The sequence below is a fragment of the Tenrec ecaudatus genome, chromosome 2, assembly GCF_050624435.1.
Source record: "Tenrec ecaudatus isolate mTenEca1 chromosome 2, mTenEca1.hap1, whole genome shotgun sequence".
In the NCBI taxonomy this organism is placed as follows: Eukaryota; Metazoa; Chordata; class Mammalia; order Afrosoricida; family Tenrecidae; genus Tenrec; species Tenrec ecaudatus.
Genome location: NC_134531.1, coordinates 93,860,334 through 93,882,806, shown reverse-complemented (window position 1 = coordinate 93,882,806; position 22,473 = coordinate 93,860,334). Strand labels below are relative to the sequence as shown.

The following is a 22,473-nucleotide window of genomic DNA, read 5'->3' as shown; positions in this document are numbered from 1 at the left end:
CATTTCAATAAAACTAGTAACACTGTTGACATATATATAACCTATTAAATTTTTAGAACATAAGCAAATTTTATCATGGGCATTTTAGAAACAGTATTAAAATCCAGTAAGCTTATAATGTAACATTCAAACTTAAACATTTGATTACTAAATAATTTAAAAATTACATACATCTTGAGAAAAGTTTTACCAACTAAATATGCATAAGCCAAAGAACCTAAAACAGAGCAGAAATGCTCCTTAAGGTTTCTGGGAAAGCATATATCAATCAATTAAAAAAAAAAGTGAACCGGGGAATGAGAAAATGAGTAAAAATTTATTGCCACTGAAGAAAAGTGTCCAAAGTGCTTCTAAAATAAGAAATTTCCCTTAAAATTTTTAAATATTTCATATATATGCACATAAATGACTATAAAAATGATGTACAGAAACAATAGGAATATACCAAAGCATTATCATGATTAAAACTTACTTTTGACTAAGATGTTGTACTTCACTTTCAACTAAATTAAAGAAAAATTTAAGCAGTGTCAGGTGGAACACCTTAGAGTCAATAATATTTTCTGAAATTTGGTGACAAAATTTTTCGTTGAAAAGGCAAGACCTGAAAAACATAAAGCCAATAATGTATAACATGAAAGTAACTTATTGAGTCATTTGTGGACCAAGTATTTCTTTACAAATTATATTAACAATATTCTTTCCTCTTTTAAATAAATCAAATAGCCATTGATACCTAATCATTAATAATTCAGATAGACTGCCTTTATCTTGCAATGACTGTAATGCTCAACAACCATTTGGTGTTTTTCCTTTCAACTCTTTTAATATGCTGGTAAAAATAGATTTATTAATTTCATTACATTATTTTGCCCGAGATGAGCAGGTATGCTCTCAATTTACAATACTCTTCATAACTCTGCCCCTTCTCTCCTTTTGATTATTTCACAAGTGAAATTCATCCAGGGCTGTTTCTTTAGAGCTTTTAAAATTCAGTATTTTCTTCATCTCTTGCAGTCCTTACTGTCCAATTGCACTTTCTATGAGAATGGAGGTGTTTGCTCGGACACTTAGATATGGCTAGTGTACTTACAGGAAGTATTGGTGAAGTAATGGTTAAAGCACCTGGCTACTACCTGAAAGGTCACTGATTCAAACTCATCATTAAGAGAAAGATGTATTCCTAGAGTCAGTTCTACTCTGTCCCATCCAATCACTGTGAGCTGGAATTTACTGGATGCAACAGGTTTTAGTACAACCGAGGGTCTGAATTTTAATAAAATAATATTAATTTTGTCACATATGGCAGTGGCTACTGTGTTACACATCAGTTTTGTATTATTTTAAAAAGAGAACACATGATTACCAAACTCATAAGACTTAGACCAACAGTCTAAGCAACAATGTCTATTAGAATCTTCTCCTAACTTCCTTATCAATCATAGCAAAAATGTACTTTTAACCTTTTACTTCTGCCTTTACTTTCCCTTTCACCTCTCCGAATACCATAGTCTCAGGTTATGAGAGTCCTTAATTGCTATGAAATCTCAACTTGTTTAATATTTGGCGGTGAAGTAAAATTAGTTTCTATGGCTCTTTTATCCATAGTATTGTATTTCCCATCCAGTTGGATAGTTGGAAGCATGAAAATAAGGGGTAGAAGACTCTAACTCAGGAATTGATCAGTTTTCCAATTCCCCAGGGCTAAAAAGTGAGCCATTTCAGAAGCAGGGACAAAAATCCTCCAACTATTAAGAAAGATGGAGTGCATGTGAAATCCCTGTCTAAGTGGTGGAGGCAGCAGAGGCACCAGAGGCACTGAGACCATTAACAGCAAGCAAGAGACAAAGGGACTGGATGGCTTGAGAGGCCAAGGACCAAAGTAAGAGAAATACCTGTGTGCATGGCTGAGAAGAGGTGTGGACAAAAGGGCTGTACCTTATAATGCTTTCTAATCCTGACTTGTAGTAACCTGTTAACTTCCCCCAATAAACTCCCACAATCCTGACTTTCCTTGAGTTTTGTGTGGCCACTTCAATGGATTATCACATCCATCAAAGAAGTAGAATATCATGGGAGGGCCTGTTGACATCAGAGTAAGATAGAGAAAGATGGAACGTGGTGACCTACCTGACCTCTGCCTCATAAGAATGGTGCCTGTGGAGATGCAGAGTTGGATTCTCTTTTGTGTAGCCATTTCCACATACTCAAATCTGTTCTATAACATCAGCTAGTCTCATAGACAATCTGTTTGAAAACTACTAAACATAGTACAGTATCTTTCTTTTCTTTAGTATGAAATATCTCAAATATACGCAACAGCAGAAAGACAATTATCACCCAGCTTCAACAATGGCCAGCTCAGATCTAATTTTGCTTCATCTATACCCCAATCGCTTACAGATGCATCTTTTCTCTTCTCATCTGTTCAATTATTTTGAAACAAAATCTAGAAAAAAAGTAAAATTCCAAGCTGCCCAAATTCTTTCTCCTTGCAGCATAAACTAGTTTATCCAAACATTTATCATCTATTATGCTTTAGGCATTGTATTAGGTAGATGGAGTTGAAACTGAAAATCTCCTCTTGAGAAAGTCACAGGCTGGTGTGAGTGACAAGCTTAACTTCAAGGAAAGGACAAGAGTTAGGCATCAGCATCTGAGTGGTTGTAAAATGGAATTAGGGGCTGGCTAGATGCCTGAGGAGGGGGCAGTGGATGGAGACAGACCAGGAAAACAAAAGCACAGGGAGAGGAAATGGGAAATCATACAGTAGCTGGCACATTTAGGAAAGTGATGAGGATGAGAAAGGAGACACCCACAGGGGCTAAATGATGATAAGTCTCACATGTTTACTAAAGAATAGGAACTGTCTTCTAAGGGCGATGTGTGAGTCAATAAAAGACTTTAATCTACGAAATGACAAGATCGCTTTGAGACAAGCATACTGGTGTACTATCGAAGATAAAGGAAAAAGTGGAGTTATGATCAATACAGTACTCACGTCCATAGTTTACATAAGAAGCAATAAGCAATTTTAAATATAGGAAATGGCAGTGAAGAAAAGAATAGATTTGAAGTAAAGAAGGATATCAGTTAACACAAATTTTATTTCCATCACATTGTGTGCTTTCTGGGTTAGTTATTTTGGTATTATGTTTACATCTCAGTCACCTTCAAGCATGCAGAAACAGAAATTTCACTCATGTTTGTATCCTTAAAATGTAGCATAGTACCTGGCTCCTGGAAAATAATCAATGATCATTTACTGAAAGAATGAGCAAATAGATGCGAGATAGTTGATTGGCTCCTTCAAATATATCACAACTATAATGGCAAGTGAATCTTTATAAATCAAAGAGCTAACCCTTTCTCCCACCAGAATGGATTTTCTAAAACTGAACATTTTGTTAAAAGAACCTTCCTGAAGGAGTCCTGTCAGATACCAAGTGTTATCAGAGAAGAAAGGAAAGAAAGATTAATTTTGTTATTGAAAAAGAAGAAGAAAAAGGAAGACTACCTGGAAGACAAAGGAAGGTTTTACATATATATAATATATATATCAGGTTTTTACTAATTAGGTTCTCAGAAAATGATGGCTAGGCTCTGCACCATCCATGCACTAGCAGGCGATGTTTGTTCTGCTCAGTTCATACAGCCACAGTGACTTGGAGTTAAATTGACAGCACATAACAAGAACACAATGTAGACTAGGCAGAAAACTGCATGTAAAAAAGGCATGGAAGAGATGGAATATTTAGGAAACATTAAGTTCTGTTTCAATATTCAAATTTCTAGCTGAAGAAATATAAACACTAAAAAAGATATTATATAGTTAGAAATATTTATACTTTTGATAAATTTTAAAATATGTGTACTATGCTTTTATTAAATATGTTTATAAATACACGATATAGTTAGTGCCAAACATGTAAATTATTTTCTGTAAATTTGGTTTTTGGAAATTGGTTATTTGATATAGCTTCTAGGATCACAGCAAGATGTAAGCTACATAATACGTTACACCATAGATGGGTGGGGACATAAATTCCAGTAGATCAAATTTAGTATCTTCCCAAGAAACTTCTTACCTGATAAGCACTTCTACTAGAGACCATGCTCCTTTCATACAAGTTGGGCACTGAAACAGCTCTAAGTAATACCTAGACATGGCTGAGGACTTCCATGGAGGATGCAGCTGAAGAAGAGCTGACAGTATATGAAAGTATCGACCAGAAAATGTATCCAGGTTATCCTATTATTTGAAAATAAACCAATAGGAACACTTGATGGAGTTTCAGCACATCATTCAGTCTATAATTATCACAATACCCTTAGCCTAACTTGATTACCAAGACGTTTCTTACAAAGGTTAGCAGCATCATTAAAGCATCATGCTTAGCTAATTAAATACCGCAATGTACAGAGAGGCACACATAAATACTCTATACAAATATTTATGTACACATTAGGAAATCCTAACGATTGTGGCCAGCTTGTATGAAACAACCATTTTTCTTCCTATGCTTAAAGCAACTGTGACCAAATGTCACCTAACAGAAATGAAAAGTAACATGCTCACTTATCAACAGCATAAGTCCAGCAAAGATTCAGCCTATTATTTCTTCTAATTGGCACCTTGTAAAAACATTGCAATAAGATCTTTGAATAGCTGTTCCTACTGATTTTTATAGTTCAAGGGGTATGGTTCATTCACTATGTATACTATGAATAAAAAATAGTTTTAATTTATTAAAGGAGTCATTTATCAAATGCAATGTTAGATCACTGTAATAGGATGTTTATGTTAACTACCATATACTCAAAGAAAAAAAATCAGATAATTTTTTTCAGAGAGAAAATTAACTCGGAGATTGAGAAGGTAGTACGTAAAACACTTAAAGAACTCCCTTACTATCCTAGAGGTAAAGTAAAGAAGTATTGCTACTAAAGCATAGAGATTCTTATTAAACAAACATCTCAAAAATGTGGAGCTATTGTTTCTTGACAGTCGCAATTGCATTCTGTAACTTAAAAGCGTGTTTTCGCAGAGGAAGGACCTCAATGCGAGGTACTGACCCAGTAGCTGCAAGCATGGGCTCTGGCATGAGAAAAATTGCGAGGATGGCACAGAACCAGGCAGTGTTCCCCTCGCTTGTGTAAAGGGTCACTATGGGTCACAACCTACTCACTGGCAGTTAAGAACAACACACTCCTTCTTCGCAGGTGCCTGTGCTCTTCCAGGCCACAAAGGCTACTTTGGCAACCTCAGGGCTCATTTAAAATGTTCTTTGAGTTTGGGGAACAATAAAGCCTGAAGGGACAACAGCAGAGCTGCAGAGTAGATATTGTCACTGGACAGCCCCGACCACCCTCTCCGAAGGAGCACATTCATTGACATGATGGGACATAATCCCACAGTGTAACTTTCCTGGCCAATTAAATTTCTAATTTTGTTTAAATGCCTTCATAATAAGCTTCTATGATAGTCCTGTATCTTTTGAAATAATCCATTAAAATGACCTCTTGGAAAATGAAACAAGTAGTGATCATAAACTTTGACCTCTCTGCCTTGACTTTAACCTGCCCAGCAGATACCCTTGGAAGCGTGCTGATTGGATCTTTTTGGTTGTTGGTGTTGAGAAAACTTGTCTGCAGGCATCACTTTATCACAGACATGTTTAAACATGTTCTTTGCAAGACACCTGTGCATGTATGAACAAGAAGACAAGTAACAACCCCTTTTGACTTATCCACATATAGAGAAAATAATCAAGCTGGCTTTAAGACAAAAACTTTTTAAATAGAAAAAAGTCGATAATATCTAATTTCTTATTAAAATTATAACAGCAGCTACAAAAACAGAAGAGGAAATAGCCTCTATAAGATATAAAAAATGCCGAAACATTTACATCTGTACATTCTTTGGAACATATTCTATACTCTTACAACTGTGCACGTACCTGTAGAATGTTCTCGAGAAGCGCATGAAGAAGGCACACGGGAGGAATATAATGTGCTTGCACAGAGGAGAGTTCCTCAATTGCTTCTTTGAAGAACTGTCCTTCTATAAGGCTTTCGATCAAATGTAATACACCTCTGGGAAATTCAGCATTTTTAACCTAAAAAAGAAAGATTGGATGACTCAATGAAAAGAGTGAAATTCAAATTTTGAAATAGTAGAGGTTTTCATTTCCTTATCTGTAAAATATATGTAATTCTTGCCCTTATTATTTCTTAGGGCTGACATGTGATCTATATAGGATTATGTGTGTGTGATTCACAACAAGACATTTGGAAAATATACATTATTTGTACATTTATTACTTTGTTGCCTTAAACAGTACTTTCAAAGGAAAGCTTTAAAAGGAATTTCAAAGTCTGGTTGATACTGAGGAAGCCTTGGTCAGAGCTGTACTCATCTTACATAGATATTTTGGTGCTAAATTACTTCTTAAATTAAAAAAAAACCTCACGGAGAAATTGTTCTGATTTATGATGCATCAGGGTATCAGGAAGCACTGTCAAGATCTGCAAAAGCTGACAAAGGCTACAGGGCCACAAAATCACACAGGGGCAGGCGCATTCTCTGAGTTCGAAGAATCACACAAAATACCTTCACATTGCTCGAAAGCTTTCTGACACTACAATCAAAGTTATTAGCTGAATGAATTATCAGAGTCGAAAATGCTCTTTGAAAGATGGCATGGAATAAGCAAATTTAAAGTTATGATATGAAGGAACAAATATACATCTGCAAATATTAAAAATTTAATCTAAAATGAGTGACTATAACTTATAATATGTGAAAGCTGGAACAGATACATAACTCACGTGGCAAATGTTTTCAATATTTGTCAGTCTTAACTACTGGATGAGAAAAAAATTTTTTAAAGAGCTTTGAGAGAAGAGTATTTTTCTTTTCCATTTCTGACTAGAAGATCTATCTATGTTAAACAGATATCACATTTCTTTATATTAAATTAACAAAGCAATAAAACAGCACACCCAAAACATTTTGTTCCCATTCCCACTCCATTCCAAGTCACTTACCTCTATATTGTACACTGGTTGTTTGTCTCTTTTAATACAGTTGTATCTGACAGCCTATAAAAGAGCAATCATATAAAGAAAATTAAACATTCTTACATAAATAAAAAGACATTTAAGCTCATAAGGTTACAATACCTGGGCAAACTCAAAATCCAGTTCAAAAATACATTAATGGCTATAATTAGCGACACAGTCATGCTTACTCAGAGCAGTGATGCCTTTGACTTTAGGGGAAAACAATTCTCATGAGTACCAAAGCTTCTCTATTTTTTTTCTTCCTAAATTAAACTCACTTTGAAGACCTGGAGGTATAGAGTGTCCTTAATTTTTAATAATTAGAAATGCAAAGGATATTTCATAGAAAAGTCTATAGAAAACAAAAATGCGAGTATCTTTCTTATATAATCCCATCTGAAAGGTCATTATTGAATGCTATAACTTATTTTGTGTTAAAATACATACATATGTACATAATAAAATATAACAAAATTAGTCATGTTAAACATTTTTTCAGTGTATAAAATTTCATGGCAATAATTAAATCCACAATGATATTTCTGGCTTTGTTTTTACCAACTCGATTTTCAAAACTTTTTATCTTCTCACAAACATAAGTGCTAGTAAAGGTGTTAAGCCATTGGGACTCACATTGTTGGTTAGAATGCAGATTACAAAGCCATTTTGAAAACTGAGAGTTTTCTTATGAAATAAAAATTGGACTTATCTTACAATACAGCATTCTCTTTCCTAGAGACTCACTCAAAAAAAGAGAAAGCATATGTTTACATAAAACATTGTAAATCAATGTTTAGAGTGCCATCGCTGTTGATTAAGTGTTGAAGTGCTAACCACAGGGTCAGAGGTTCACACTCACCAGCTGCTCCACAGGAGAAAGATGAGGCTATCTGCTTTCCTAAAATTTGCAGTCTTGAAAACCCAATGATATATTGCTATCAGTTAGAATTAACTCAAGGTTAGTGGCTTATTCATAACGGTCCACACTTTTAAGTAACTCATATATGCTTCAACTACTACACTGATAAGCAAGTATGGAAACTTCTTATGAGACAATAACACTAATATCTCACTGGGCAAATGTTAAAAAAAAGACTTAAGTTTTTAACACTTTAAAGTGATAAAAAGCAGACGTTACTTTGAAGACAAGCGTGTGCCAGACCGAAGCCATGTTATGGTCAATTGCTTCATATGCAAGCAAACGTTGGACAATGAGTAAGTAAAACTAAAGAATTAAAGCCTTTGAATTATAGTGAAGAATATGGAACATGCCTTGGACTGCCAGAGAACAAACAAATCTGTCGTGGAAGCTGTATGACCTAAAACTCTCTAAGAAGTGAGTATGTTGAGACTTTGTCTCACATACTTTGGATGTGCCATCAGAGTGAAGAAGATGCGGAGAAAGAGATCATGACTGGTAAATGGAGACTGAGTGAAAATACAGAAGACCCTCAAAGTTTGACACAGTGGCTGCAACAATGGGCTCAAACATGGGAACAAATGTGATGATTGTGAAGAAGTAGGAAGTTGTTTTTTTTCCATTGTATATTGGGTCTGAATCAGAATCAAGCCAATACCTCCTAACAACATTCTATATATTGAGGGGTTACCTCCCATTCCAAACTGGAAAACACCGGGTGGAGCAGAGCTTTCGTAGTACGCATTTTTCCCACTAGGCAAGCAACAAGCAACTCGTTTTGAATTATGTACCCAGTGGTATTGCCTGGGAAAGTTCTCTCTGGTCACACTGAATTTTTTCATAAAAGCAATTTCACTGATATGAAGGAAGATAGGCAAAGACCCAAAACACAAAACAGAATATGGCAACCATGAAGCCAGAGATTGTAATAATCACTTTGAATACAAATGGGCTCAATTCATATGTTAAAAGAAAGAGGCTGGAGGATTGGATTAGAAAACATAACCCATCAATCTGCTGCCTGCAAGAGACACACCTTAAGCAAGCAGACAAGCATATGCTGAGAATAAAGGGCTGGAAGAAAGTTTACCAAGCAAATGGTAACTCCAAGAAGGCAGGAGTGGCTATCTTAATCTCCGACAAAATGGATCTCAAGATCCAAAACATAAAAAGAGACAAAGAGGGACATTACATAATGCTCAAAGGCTCAGTAAACCAGGAAGCAATAAGCATACTGAATATTTACGCACCTAATAATGGTGCGGCAAATTTCGTCAAACAAACTATTAAAAAAATGACAGAAGAAATCACGGAAACAACAATAATAGTGGGGGACTTCAACACTCCACTATCAGAGAAAGACAGGTCACAGGGAAAGAAGCTCAGCAAAGAGGCCAGAGAGCTAAACAATGTAATTAGGCAACAGGGCCTGATAGACATCTATAGAGCCTTTCATCCAAAAGCAAAAGGTTTCACATTCTTCTCCAATCCACACGGATCTTTCTCAAGAATAGATCACATGCTGGGGCACAAGGCCAGCCTGAGTAAATTCAAACACATAGATATTATCCAGACGTCTTTCTCAGACCACCATGCCATAAAGCTGGAGATTAATAGGAGGGCACCCAGAAAAGCAAGGGTCACCAATTGGAGAATAAACAACGATCTCCTGCGACATGAATGGGTTAAGGTCCAGATCAGAGAGGATATCAGGAAATTTCTAGAAACTAATGAGAACGAGCATACAACATATCAAAACTTATGGGACACTGCAAAGGCAGTCATCAGAGGTAGCTTGATATCACTGAATGCATACATGAAAAAAGAAGAAAGGCGTATGACAGATATGTTAACACAAAACCTCCAACAACTAGAACAGAGTCAACAGAACTACCCCTCCAATAGCAAGAGAAAAGAAATAATAAAAATCAGGGCGGAGTTAAACCAGTGGGAAGACAAAAGAACAATGCAAAGGATTAACGCAACTAGAAGCTGGTTTTATGAACGAATTAATAAAATTGACACTCCCCTGGCAAAGCTTACCAAAGATAGAAAGGAACAATCATCAATAGCCAGGATAAGAGATGAATCGGGGGCAATAACAACAGACCCCAATGAGATAAAAAGGATAATCACAAAGTACTATGAAGGTTTGTATTCTAATGAATTCAGAAACCTGGAAGACATGGATAAATATTTAGAAAAACAATCTATCCCTAGATTATCTGAGACAGAGATCAAGAACCTCAACAAACCCATAGCGAAGGAAGAAATAGAGAGTGTCATCAAAAACCTACCAAGGAAAAAGGCCCCAGGGCCAGATGGCTACACAGCAGAATTTTACCAAACATTCAGGGAAGAGCTGACACCGATCCTCCACAAAGTATTCCAGAACATAGAAAAGAACGGCAAGCTCCCAAACTCATTTTACGAAGCCAGCATTACTTTGATACCCAAACAGGGAAAAGACCCCACAAGTGTAGAGAATTATAGACCAATATCTCTAATGAACATAGATGCAAAAATCCTTAACAAAATATTGGCCAATAGAATACAAAGGAACATCAAACATATCATTCACCACGACCAAGTAGGATTCATCCCAGCGATGCAGGGATGGTTTAACACCCGAAAATCCATCAATATCATACACCACATTGAGAAGAAAAAGGATAAAAACCATATGATAATATCCATAGATGCAGAAAAAGCATTTGACAACATCCAGCATCCATTCCTAATCAAAACACTCATGAAGATAGGATTGGAAGGTAAGTTCCTCAAGCTCATACAAGCTATCTATGAAAGACCAACAGCCAACATCATAGTCAATGGAGAAAAGACAAGAACAATACCACTGAAAAAGGGTACAAGACAAGGATGCCCCCTGTCCCCTCTTCTATTCAATATCGTTTTGGAGGTTCTGGCTAACAACATAAGACAGCGGAAGGACATCAAAGGGATCCAGTTGGGAGAGGAGGAGGTGAAACTATCGTTATTTGCAGATGACATGATCCTATACATTGAAGACCCCCAAAACTCCACAGTTGGAATACTTACAGCAATAGAGGAATACGGAAGGGTAGCAGGATACAAGATCAATAAACAGAAGTCGGTAGGGTTTCTATACACATCGGACAGGGCCATGGAAGAGGCGATTAAGAGGGAAGTACCCTTCACAGTAGCCAAGAACAAACTGAAATACCTAGGAATATACTTAACAAAAAATACTAAAGACCTATATAAGCATAATTATAAAACCCTATTACAGGAAACCAAAAGTGACCTTCACAAATGGATGAAGCTCCCCTGCTCATGGTTAGGTAGGCTGAACATAGTAAAGATGACAGTTCTTCCTAAAGCACTCTACAAGTTCAATGCTATACCAATCCAATTACCATCAACCTTCTTCAAAGAATTGGAAAAACTGACCACCAACTTCATATGGAGAGGGAAGAAACCCAGAATTAGCAGAGAACTCCTCAAGAAGAAGGACACAATTGGAGGACTCGCCCTACCTGATTTTAATGCCTACTACACAGCTACAGTGGTCAAAACAGCATGGTACTGGCACAATGATAGACGCTCAGACCAGTGGAAAAGAATAGAAAGCCCAGGAGTAAAATCATCAGCATATAGACAACTGATCTTCGACAAGGGTCCCAAAAACGTCAAGTGGGAAGCAGATGCCCTCTTTAATAAGTGGTGCTGGAAACAATGGATATCCACATGTAGAAAGTTGAAACAAGACGTCTACCTCACCCCATGCACAAGAATACACTCAAGGTGGATCACAGATCTAGAAGTCAAACCCCAAACCATCAGGACCATTAAGGAAGGAATCGGGACTAATCTCAGAGCACTGGCCCAGGGAGCACATAGGCTCACTGCAACAGGGAAGGGGACACACACAGGTGATCTGGAAATCGACAAATGGGATCTAATAAGAATAAAACACCTGTGCACCTCGAAAGACTTTGCCAAGAGGGTGACAAGGCAACCCACAGACTGGGAGAAGATTTTTAGTAATGACACGTCAGACAAAGGGCTCATTACTAAAATCTACAACACCATCATGACCTGCAAAAAGAGGAAAACAGTTAACCCCCTAAGGAAGTGGGCAAAAGAAATGAGAAGAACTTTCACTAGAGAGGAGATCAATATGGCCAATAAATATATGAGAAAGTGCTCGAAGTCCCTTGCCATAAGAGAAATGCAAATCAAAACAACCATGAGATACCACCTAACACCCCTGAGGCTAGCCCAGATCAGTAAATCAGAGAGCAACAAGTGTTGGAGGGGCTGTGGTGAAATAGGAACCCTCCTCCACTGCTGGTGGTCGTGCAGATTTGTACAGACACTGTGGAAAGCAATCTGGCGATACCTAAAGAAAATGGAAATTGATCTACCTTACGACCCAGCCATCCCTCTACTGGGCATATACCCGGTTGAAGCAGCAAATAAAACACGACCAGTCATATGCGCTCCAATGTTTATTGCGGCACAATTCACAATAGCAAAGACTTGGAAACAGCCTAAGTTTCCATCGATAGACGAGTGGATTAGCAAACTTTGGCACATACACACAATGGAGTATTATGCAGCACTGAAAAGCACCGATGAGCACATGAAACACGTTATTTCATGGGAAGAGCTGGAAGGAATTATGCTAAGCGAGATAAGCCAGTCCCAAAGGGACAGGTACAACATGAGTCCCCTGAGGTAAGTACAATCAGCATGACAGAAATGGGGCATTAATCCACCCAAGGGGAGGGTATTGTTTATATCTCCACAGGGAAAGTGGGACCAGACTTCAACCCAGTGTCGCAAGGTGTGAATGCATTATCCCGGCGTGGAGGACGGAACCGGTGGAGAGGTCTGGGAGGCAGGCCCCAGCACCATAAATTAAGTGGATTCCTGCCCCTCCCCCGAAAAGAACTTGTTCCAAAGGACGACATTGACCCTGCAGCTATGGGAGATGGACATATTTGATCAGAGCACACGGGAGCAGATGAAGGGGCAGGAGGAGAGAGTGGAGCACAGCCTGGCCCACCAGGCCGTGAGGATAATGTTCCTGAGTAGAGCAGCCAGTCCACAGAGAGAACAACATGGCTGGCCCTACTATGAGACATGATGCCCCTCAGTGACTAAGGGCGATACAGGGGACAGAACCGGAGACACAGTGTGGGAATTGCACCTGACCTGATCCCACCACACCGAGGCAATGCACTGGGGGAGTGCAGCGGAACAGCAAGGGAATGGAGTGGCAAGGTCCCCAGGGAATGCTGAAAGTGGACTTTGGGGCCAGGGCGTGGTGCCCCAACAGACTGGACTGGAAAACGCTCCTAAGGGCCAGCAAAGATCCCTGAACTAACTACAAGCTTTTCTCTTGCGAACTGTTTTGTTCTGTTCTTTTTCAGTGGTTTGTTTTGGTTGTTTTGTTGTCTGGTTATATACTGTTGCTTTGTGTTCCTCTGTCTAGTTTTCGTGCATGTTAGTGACTCCACAGGTCTGTCTGAATAGGACAGGCTGGATGAACTATCTGGAGGAAAAACAACGGGACCGACAGTTCCGGGGGGGCTTGGGGTGGGGGGTAGGGGGGGGTAAGGAAGTGGTGTTAACAAACCCAGGGACAAGTGAAAAACATGGGACCCCAAAGGGTAGAGAAGGGGGAGTGGCAGGCCTGGTGGGAAATGATCAAGGGTAAGGTTGCTTAGAGAAGAGGTATACTCTAGCCCAGGTGGCAATGAAGCATGGTAGTAGGGCAGGAGGAAGGTCAAGGGAGATGGAGGAAAGAGCTAGAAGTCAAAGGGCATTCATGGAGGTCTAGACAACGACATGTACATGCAAATATATATAGGAGGTTGGGGAAATAGATCTTTGTGTCTATATTTATAGGTCAAGTATTAAGGTGGCAGAAGGACCTTGGGCCTCTACTCAAACACTCCCTCTATGCATGAATACCTTCTTTTATTAAATTGGAACTCTATGATGCTCACTCTCCCGACACAACAGCTGGAGCCAACATGGGTGAACAAGTAAATGTGGTGAAGAAAGCTGATGGTGCCCGGCTATCAAAAGAGATAGTGACTGGGGTCTTAAAGGCTTGAAGATAAACAAGCGGCCATCTAGCTCAGAAGCAACAAAGTCCACATGGAAGAACACACCAGCCTGTGTGATCGAGTGGTCCCAAAGGGATCAGTTACCAGGCATCAAAGAACAAAAAATCATATCATTGACTGCACACCTCCATGATAGGATCGCTGAAGACAAATGGGTGCATAAGCGAATGTGGTGAAGAAAGCTGATGGTGCCCGGCTATCAAAAGAGATAGTGTCTGGGGTCTTAAAGGCTTGAAGGTGAACAAGCGGCCATCTCGCTCAGAAACAAATAAGCCCACATGGAAGAAGCACACCGGCCAGTGCGATCACGAGGTGCCCAAGGGACCAGATATAAGGCACCATGCAAAAAAAAAAAAAAAGATATAAGTGTGTGTATTTATGTGTATTTATGTGTATATGTATATATGTATGTGTATATATATATTATATTAAATGAAGGGGGAAGTGCAGAGTGGAGACCCAAGGCCCAAGTGTCAGCCAATGGAGATCCCCTCACAGAGGGGCTTAGGAGAGGAGATGGGTTAATTAGGGTGTGAGGTAGTATCGATGAAGAACACAGCTTTCCCCCAGATCCTGGATGCTTCCTCCCCCCAACTACCATGATCCGAATTCTACCTTGCAGGGTTGGATAGGACAGAGGCTGTACACTGGTACATAGGAGGGTTGGAGATACAGGGAATCCAGGGTGGATGATACCTCCAGGACCAAGGGCGTGAGGGACGATGCTGGGAGAGTGGAGGGTGAGTGGGTTGGAAAGGGGGAACTGATTACAAGGAGCCACATGTGACCTCTTCCCTGGGAGAGGGACAGCAGAGAAGGGGGGAAGGGAGACCCCGAATAGGGCAAGATATGACAAAATAACGAGGTATAAATTACCAAGGGCATATGAGGGAGGGGGGAAAAGGGAGGGAGGGGGGGAAAAAAAGGAGGACCTGATGCAAGGGGCTTAGGTGAAGAGCAAATGCCTTGAGAGTGATTGGGACAGGGAGTGTATGGGTGTGCTTTGTACAATTGATGTATGTATATGTATGGATTGTGGTAAGAGTTGTTGGAGTCCCTAATAAAATGTAAAAGAAGAAAAAAAAAAAAAAAAAACTTCCAATACCCCAGATCCTAAATGCTTCCTCCCCTTCAACTACCATGATCTGAATTCTACCTTGCAAGTCTGGATAGAGCAGAGGTTGTACACTGGTCCATTTAGGAGCTGGAGGCACAGGGAATCCAGGGTGGATGATACCTTCAGGACCAGGGGTGTGAGGGCCGATACTGGGAGAGTAGAGGGTGAGTGGGTTGGAAAGGGGGAACCAATTACAAAGATCTACATGTGACCTCCTCCCTGTGGGACGGACAACAGAAAAGGGGGTGAAAGGAGACGCCAGATAGGGCAAGATATGACAAAATAATAATCTATAAATTATCAAGGGCTCATGAGGGAGAGGAGAGCGGGAAGGGAGAGGGGAAAAAAGAGGACCTGATGCAAAGGGCTTAAGTGGAGAGCAAATGCTTTGAAAATGATTAGGGCAAAGATGTACAGATGTGCTTTATAAAATTGATGTATGTATATGTATGGATTGTGATAAGAGTTGTATGAGCCCCTAATAAAATGTTTAAAAACAAAAAAAAAAAAAAAAGCAATTTCAATGGAACCTCTTATTGTGATGGTCGATTAAGAAACCAGTGTGTGGCTGTCGATTATTTTTTCCTGCTCAGGAAAAATGGTGCAGAAAACTGTTGTGATGTTACACACAGCTTACAAGGACAACGTTGTGGGAAAAAATGATTTTCTCATTTCAAAAGAAGTGAAATGCCAATTGATGACAAACTTCTTTCTGGATATCCATCAACTTCCTGATCAAAATGTCAACTTGTTATGCATTTGGAGTTCCTTCCACCAGGCCAGATTGTTAATCAAGCTTTCTATTTAGAGGTTCTGAAAAGATTGCCTTAACAGTGTGCTACAAAAAAGGTCTGATTTGTGGCAGATGGGGGACTGGTTTTGCCAACACGTCAATGCAATCTCAGTGCGCCAGGTCTTGGCAAAAAACAGTATGCCTCTCTGGCCCCACGTACCTCACTCACCTGACCTCGTTCCATGTGACTTCTTTTTGTTTCTGTGAATGAAGAGGGATACGAAAGGAGAGCAATTTGACCATATAGAAGAGGGGAAGAAAAAAATGAGGAAGGTGCTATCAGCCATCCAAACAGATGAATTTCAAAAATGTTTCCAAGAATGTAAATTGGAGATTTGACAAATGTATTACGTGGACTGGAGAGTACTTCAAACGTAATAAGGTTGTTTTGTAAAAAAAATTGAAATACCACATATACTCGTGTATAAGCCAAGGTTTCAGCACATTTTTAATATAGTTTGTGTGGTAAAATTAGGTGCCTCCATGGGAGAACCAAAAAGGGATGAAGAGGGATGAGAGGACATCCTGGCCCACCAAGCCCTGAGGACGAGGTTCCTGCTCATAGCATACACTGCACGGGGAGTACCATAGGGCCGGCCCCACCATGGGACACACGTCCCTCACTGAACCACGGTGCTGCAAGGGATAGCACAGGAGACACAGAGCAAGAAACGTACACGGTCTGGCCCCACCATGCTGGGGCAAGCCATCGAGAGCATGCAGAGCAGCAAGGGATGAAACCCCCAAGGAACACAAAAAATAGACCTTAGAGACAGAGTGTGGCACCCATAAGACTTGACTGGAAAACACTTGAAAAGGCCAACAATCAGACCTTGAACTATTTATAGGCTTTCCCATTTTTGTGGGTGGTTTTCTTTTTGTTGTTATTTTGTTGGTTTTGACTTCCTTTGTTTTATTTTGCTTTGCTTGGATTTTGCATTTATTAATGTATCTGCACATCTATTTAGATAAGATAGGCAGGATAAATAATCCAGATATGAAAAGAACGGGACCAATGGTTCTGGGGGGCTAGTACAGAAGGGGAAGTGGAAGAAAGGAAGGGGGGAAACCAACCCAGGGACAAGGGAACAAGTGACCTAAAATCAATGGAGAGAAGGGTGTAGGATGCATTGTGGGCTTAATCAAGGGCAATGTAGCAGTGAGGAATTACTAAACTCTGAGTGAAGACCAAACATGATGGTGGGACATGAGGAAAGTAAAAGGAAATAGAGGAAAGAACCAGAAGGCAAAGGACATTTACAGAGGTCTAAATACAGGCATGTACATATGTACATATATATATTATATATAACAAGAGGGGAATAGAACTATGTACTCATATCTATATGTTAAGAATTAGGGTTGCAGATGGACACTGGGCCTTGACTCAAGTACTCCCTCAACACAAGAACACTGTTGTAACAATCTGACATTCTGTGATGCTCACGTTCCTGACACGATCGCTGAAGACAAATGGGTGCATAAGCAAATGTGGTGGAGAAAGGTGATGGTGCCCAGCTATCAAAAGATATAGCATCTGGGGTCTTAAAAGCTTGAACATAAACCAGTAGCCATCTAGCTCAGAAGCAACAAAGCCCACATGGAAGAAGCACACCAGCCTGTGTGTTCACAAGGTATTGATGGGATCAAGTATCAGGCATCTGAGACCCACAACAAATTCATATACAATGTGAATAGGGGGATGAGCATGGAATGGAGACCCAATAACCATCTGTAGACAATTGGACATCTCCTCACAGGAGAGGTCACAGGGAAGAAATGAGCCAGTCAGGGTGCAGTATAGCACCAATGAAACACACAACTTTCCTCTAGTTCTTTGATGCTTCCTTCCCCCTACTATGATGACCTCTATCATGACCATTGTAATCGGATTAGGCCAGAGCATGCACATTGTTACAGATAAAAGCCTGTAACACAGGGAATCCAGGATAGATTAAACCCCCCAGGGCCAAGAAGGAGAATAGAGATACTAGGAGGATTAGGGGCGGGGGCGGAGAAAGGGTGAATGGATCACAAGAATCAACCTAGAATCCTCTCCCAGGAGGATGAATAACGGAAAAGTGAGTGAGGGGTGATGGAGGATGATATAAGATATGAAAACAATGATCTATAACTTATCAAGGGTTTGTGAGGGAGGGTGGGGTTTTGGGAGGAGGAAGAAATGGGGAGTTGATATCAGGGGCTCAAGTGGGTAAAGAATAATTTGAAAATGATGATGGCAGCATTTGTGCAGATGTGCTTGACACATGGGATGATTGTATGGATTGTGTTAAGAGATGTAAGAGCCCCCAATAAAAGTATTAAAAAAAATTAGGTACCTTGGTTGATATTTGGCTCGGCTTATCCTCAAGTATATGTGGTACAGAGTTCTGAAAGTAAAATTCCGTTGTTTTTTTGGTAACCCCTCATACTGGAGACCTATTGCTGCTGTCTTTAATAGCAGTCTTAATAATCCTGTCTCGTTACAGGGTGCTTCAGTTTGGCACCTTAATTTACAAAGGTGGCTAGTGTTTAGATGGATTTAATGCTTCTATTATAGACTTAATTTTAGATATCTGTATCATACAAATTATTTTTTAAATGAGAAAGTAAGATTAGTGGTTTTAAAACCTGGCTTTAAAATGCTATGGACTATAAATTCTTTAAAAATTGAAACTATAAAAACAAACAAACCAACAACTCACTGCTCTTGGGTGGACACTGACTCCTAGCGACCCTACAGGGCAGGACAGAAATGTCCCTGTGGCTTCCAAGACTATAACTTTTAAAGGGAGTAGAACTGCTGACCTTGCGGTTAGCACACCAACTCCTAACTACTTACTATTCCACCAGGGCTCCTAAAGTGGAAAGATTATTTCTTAAAGGTACAACATGCAAAAAAGAGGTGAGCATAATTAAAAAATGATACTCAGTGTAACACCCAAAAAACCTACTACCATTAAGTTGATTCCAATTTACAGTAATCCTAAATAGAATTTCCAAGACTGTAATTTTTTATGTGAGCAAACAGCTCTATCTTTATCCCTTAGATCAGCTGGGGGACTTGAACTACTGACCTTGTGGTTATCAAGTGTGAGCCACTGTTACACCAGGCCTTCTTATTCAATATGATAGTCATTTAATTTTACAATTAATAAAGTACCTGAAAATTTGAGTCATTTTAATTTCAAAGTAGACACTAAATTCTAAATAGTCACTTCAAGTATTTATTAAATGATTCCAAGGTGTATAGTAGCATATGCTCAGTTCCAAAGCATACTGTCTAACCCAGGACTTGATTATTCACAAGTTATTTGAAGCTGATGTACTCTTACGAGTAACTTTAGAAAGTACTCTGATCACATCTAAAAGTCTGATATCAGAAACATACCTATGACTTATCGCAAGTATAAAGTCTATATCACATATTTAAACTATGACGTTTGACATTAGATCTGATCGCTTTCAATATGCAAGTTAAAGGCAATTAATTAAAAAAATTTATTAAAAATATTTAATTTATGGTAAACACAATTTTTCTGTGACATTATTAAGATATAAATACCAGAGAAGTGGTATATATAACCAAACACAACAGATTAATAAACTAAGCACATTAATATATATTAAGTATAATAATCATATTTTTGTTTACATTGGGGAAGGATAAGAAATCATCAAAATAGTGTCAAATCTTACCTGAGCTTTATATATGTGCTTCTTTAAGGTGTTTCTTACTTCCACTATTTCTCCATCAGTCCTGATACCTTTAGTTTTTACCTTTTTGGTACAGTCAGAGTTCTTTGCTTCTTTCTATGTGTACATACAAAACCACTTGTACATTGTAGTGTCAACACAAACAGAAATTATCACAGTGAATGTTAAAGGGAACACATTTATACAAGGTCGACTACAGCAGATATCGTCACAAATGATCAGATTAAGATTGTGCAGTGAAAGAAAAACGGCAGAAGCAATGCATTTGAATGTGGTGAGTTCGACCCGATCCATGTGTGCTTCAGGGCTTTCCTTCCTGCCTCAGATGTTTTCTGGACCAGTCCTCTTTGCTGCCACGCCCACTCGGACTTTTACTTCGACCATTTTCCTGAAGGTCCTTCTGCACACATGCATCTCAAAGTGCTGTAGTCAAGACTCCAAGAAAAATTAACTCCAGGAGGAGCCAATTTAAATGACATGCTATAGACTATCTTACTCAATATGGTCTGTCTTATACCAGGGAAGAGTAAGAGTAATTTTTAGATTGCTATATAGTATGTAACCTACATACATATGCAGTCTTTAAAGTATTTTCTACTTAAAATCATTCAGCTCCTAGTTTTTTCCCCTCCCATTTTTGCTACAATTAGGCAAAATTCAATAGAATATTTTGATCATTAACTCAAAATTCTTTAGTTCATGCAAGTAAGAATGTTTTTCACTGTGGACTAACATATAGCAAAACATGTATGAATGACTTACCAGATTAACGAGAAATTTTCTTCATATGGCTTAGAGGTTTTATTTAGCACAACAAATACTCATAAAAATCACACTCCATATTAATATTGTACTATGGACGAGGCAACAATGAAAAGATGTTTAGCTCATAAAGGTTTACCTGAGCTGTATCTGTATACATGTAGTTTCTTATAGTACTGTTAATTTTGTTACAGTCGATGTCTTTCCTGGAATCTTTTTCTTTTTTGTGCTTTTTTCTCAAAGTGTAACTCTTTTGGTTATCTTCATACGTTTCCTTCGCTTCTTTCTATATGTGTTTAGATCACAATCAAACAAATCTTCACATAAATGATCTATGCCACCAGATCCAATTCAACTGAAAAGGAGTCTGACATGTAATCCATAAACGTAAGTACCACTATCAACAACAGTAGAGCTACACACAAGTGGACATCTCATCAACTGTTGGAGAGGTTATAAAGGGGTAGAACATTTTGGAAAACATCTGGGCATTGTCTAGTACAGTGAACATGCAGTCCTTGCATGTTAACACTCAGCAGTTAACACTCCACGAATTCCATCATGAGCTGGAGAAACTCTGGAACATGTACATCCAGTCATGCAAGATAATGTTCACATTGTTTATAACAGAACTGTTCACAATGGCAAAGACCAACAAAACAACCTGACAGACAATAAGAGATTCAACTGCATATCAATATAAGATTAAACATATTGTGGTATGATCATAGAATCTAGTATTATATTCAACACACACACAAAACAAGTTACAGAAGACTTTTAATAGTATAGACTTCATTAATTACAAAGCTAAATAATATATTGCTATACAAACCTACACAGTATAATGCTAGGGATACAGAGAGAACTGACAAAACTAGAATACCAATTCCAAGACAACCCACTAGGGAAGAGGAGAAGAGAGAGGTGCAGTGAGGAGACAGCACCACAGTTCTTTTAAAAAAAGGGGTACCTGGTTGGCAGTTATATAAATAGTTTTAAATTCATTTTGAAACTGTACACACATGGTTTAAAAAATACTGTACTATGTTTATTACAGGAGAAATGATTTTAAGAATGATTGTTGAATTTATAGGACTTTTTATACTAAAACAAATTTTTAATTTGGGAAGTTTTACCTGATTTCCATATGTGTGCCTCTCTACGGTATTTTTCACTGCAACAAATTTCAAATCTTTACTTGAATCTCTGAAATTTTCTTTCTTGTGACATTCAGTTAAAACAGAACTAATATTAATATCTTCATCATGATTTTTCATTTCCTTCTGCATATTTAAAAAATAATTTAGTTAGATAATGGATTAAATAACCTCAGTACAACCAATTTCACCAACAGTAAAATACACTCAGGAAGATATACATGAGATTAAATATTAAAGTCATGTGAATCATGTTTTAGATAAACTAAAAAAATGAAGGTGATTCAACTCACCAAGTTTTATGTCATGTTTACACATACACTTAATATAGGGACTATCATTTTAATAACTTAATTATTCTTGTTATCTATTTTTGTTTTGTTAGTCAAAGCAGAATGTCATTGTCATTTTATTTTCTCAAATGATTTAGCTAGGGTACAGACAAAAGAGACTCTTATCATTATCAGGTATATTAAAAAAACTCAAGATAACATTTTAAAAGGCTACAGGCACAATATTAAATATCAAGAAGCATTAAGGACCATTATTCTTTAAGAAATTAGTTAAAATGGTATATTTCCCCATTTTCCATAGAATTCTTATTTATTCTTTTCTCATGTGCAGTCAAAATCAAATTTATTTTAAGAAAAATATAATTATTTTATATTCCTTTCTGTATATAAAAATACTTTATACTGTGGATTAGAGCAAATAAGGTATATTTTAGTAAACATATCAACCAAAAAAGATCTTCAAAGACATTTATATGCAATTAATTGTAGAAAGTAATCCTATAAGTCACATAAGTAATCAACTAT

The 22,473-nt window shown here is 38.3% G+C and overlaps 1 protein-coding gene across 2 annotated transcripts in view; it reads right to left on the bottom strand.

The window, feature by feature from the left end:
• The window catches only part of SLF1 (SMC5/6 complex localization factor 1), a 75,106-nt gene that overhangs the window by 28,068 nt on the left and 24,565 nt on the right, over positions 1 to 22,473 (bottom strand). For both annotated transcript variants that reach the window (XM_075541284.1, XM_075541285.1), the window contains exons 6-12: positions 21,635 to 21,781; positions 20,635 to 20,781; positions 19,716 to 19,829; positions 7,051 to 7,104; positions 5,961 to 6,119; positions 4,089 to 4,252; positions 473 to 604 (exon numbers count right to left, since the gene is read on the bottom strand). In XM_075541284.1, the coding sequence (XP_075397399.1) occupies positions 473 to 604; positions 4,089 to 4,252; positions 5,961 to 6,119; positions 7,051 to 7,104; positions 19,716 to 19,829; positions 20,635 to 20,781; positions 21,635 to 21,781 (917 nt within the window). The remainder of the gene's footprint in view (positions 1 to 472; positions 605 to 4,088; positions 4,253 to 5,960; positions 6,120 to 7,050; positions 7,105 to 19,715; positions 19,830 to 20,634; positions 20,782 to 21,634; positions 21,782 to 22,473) is intronic.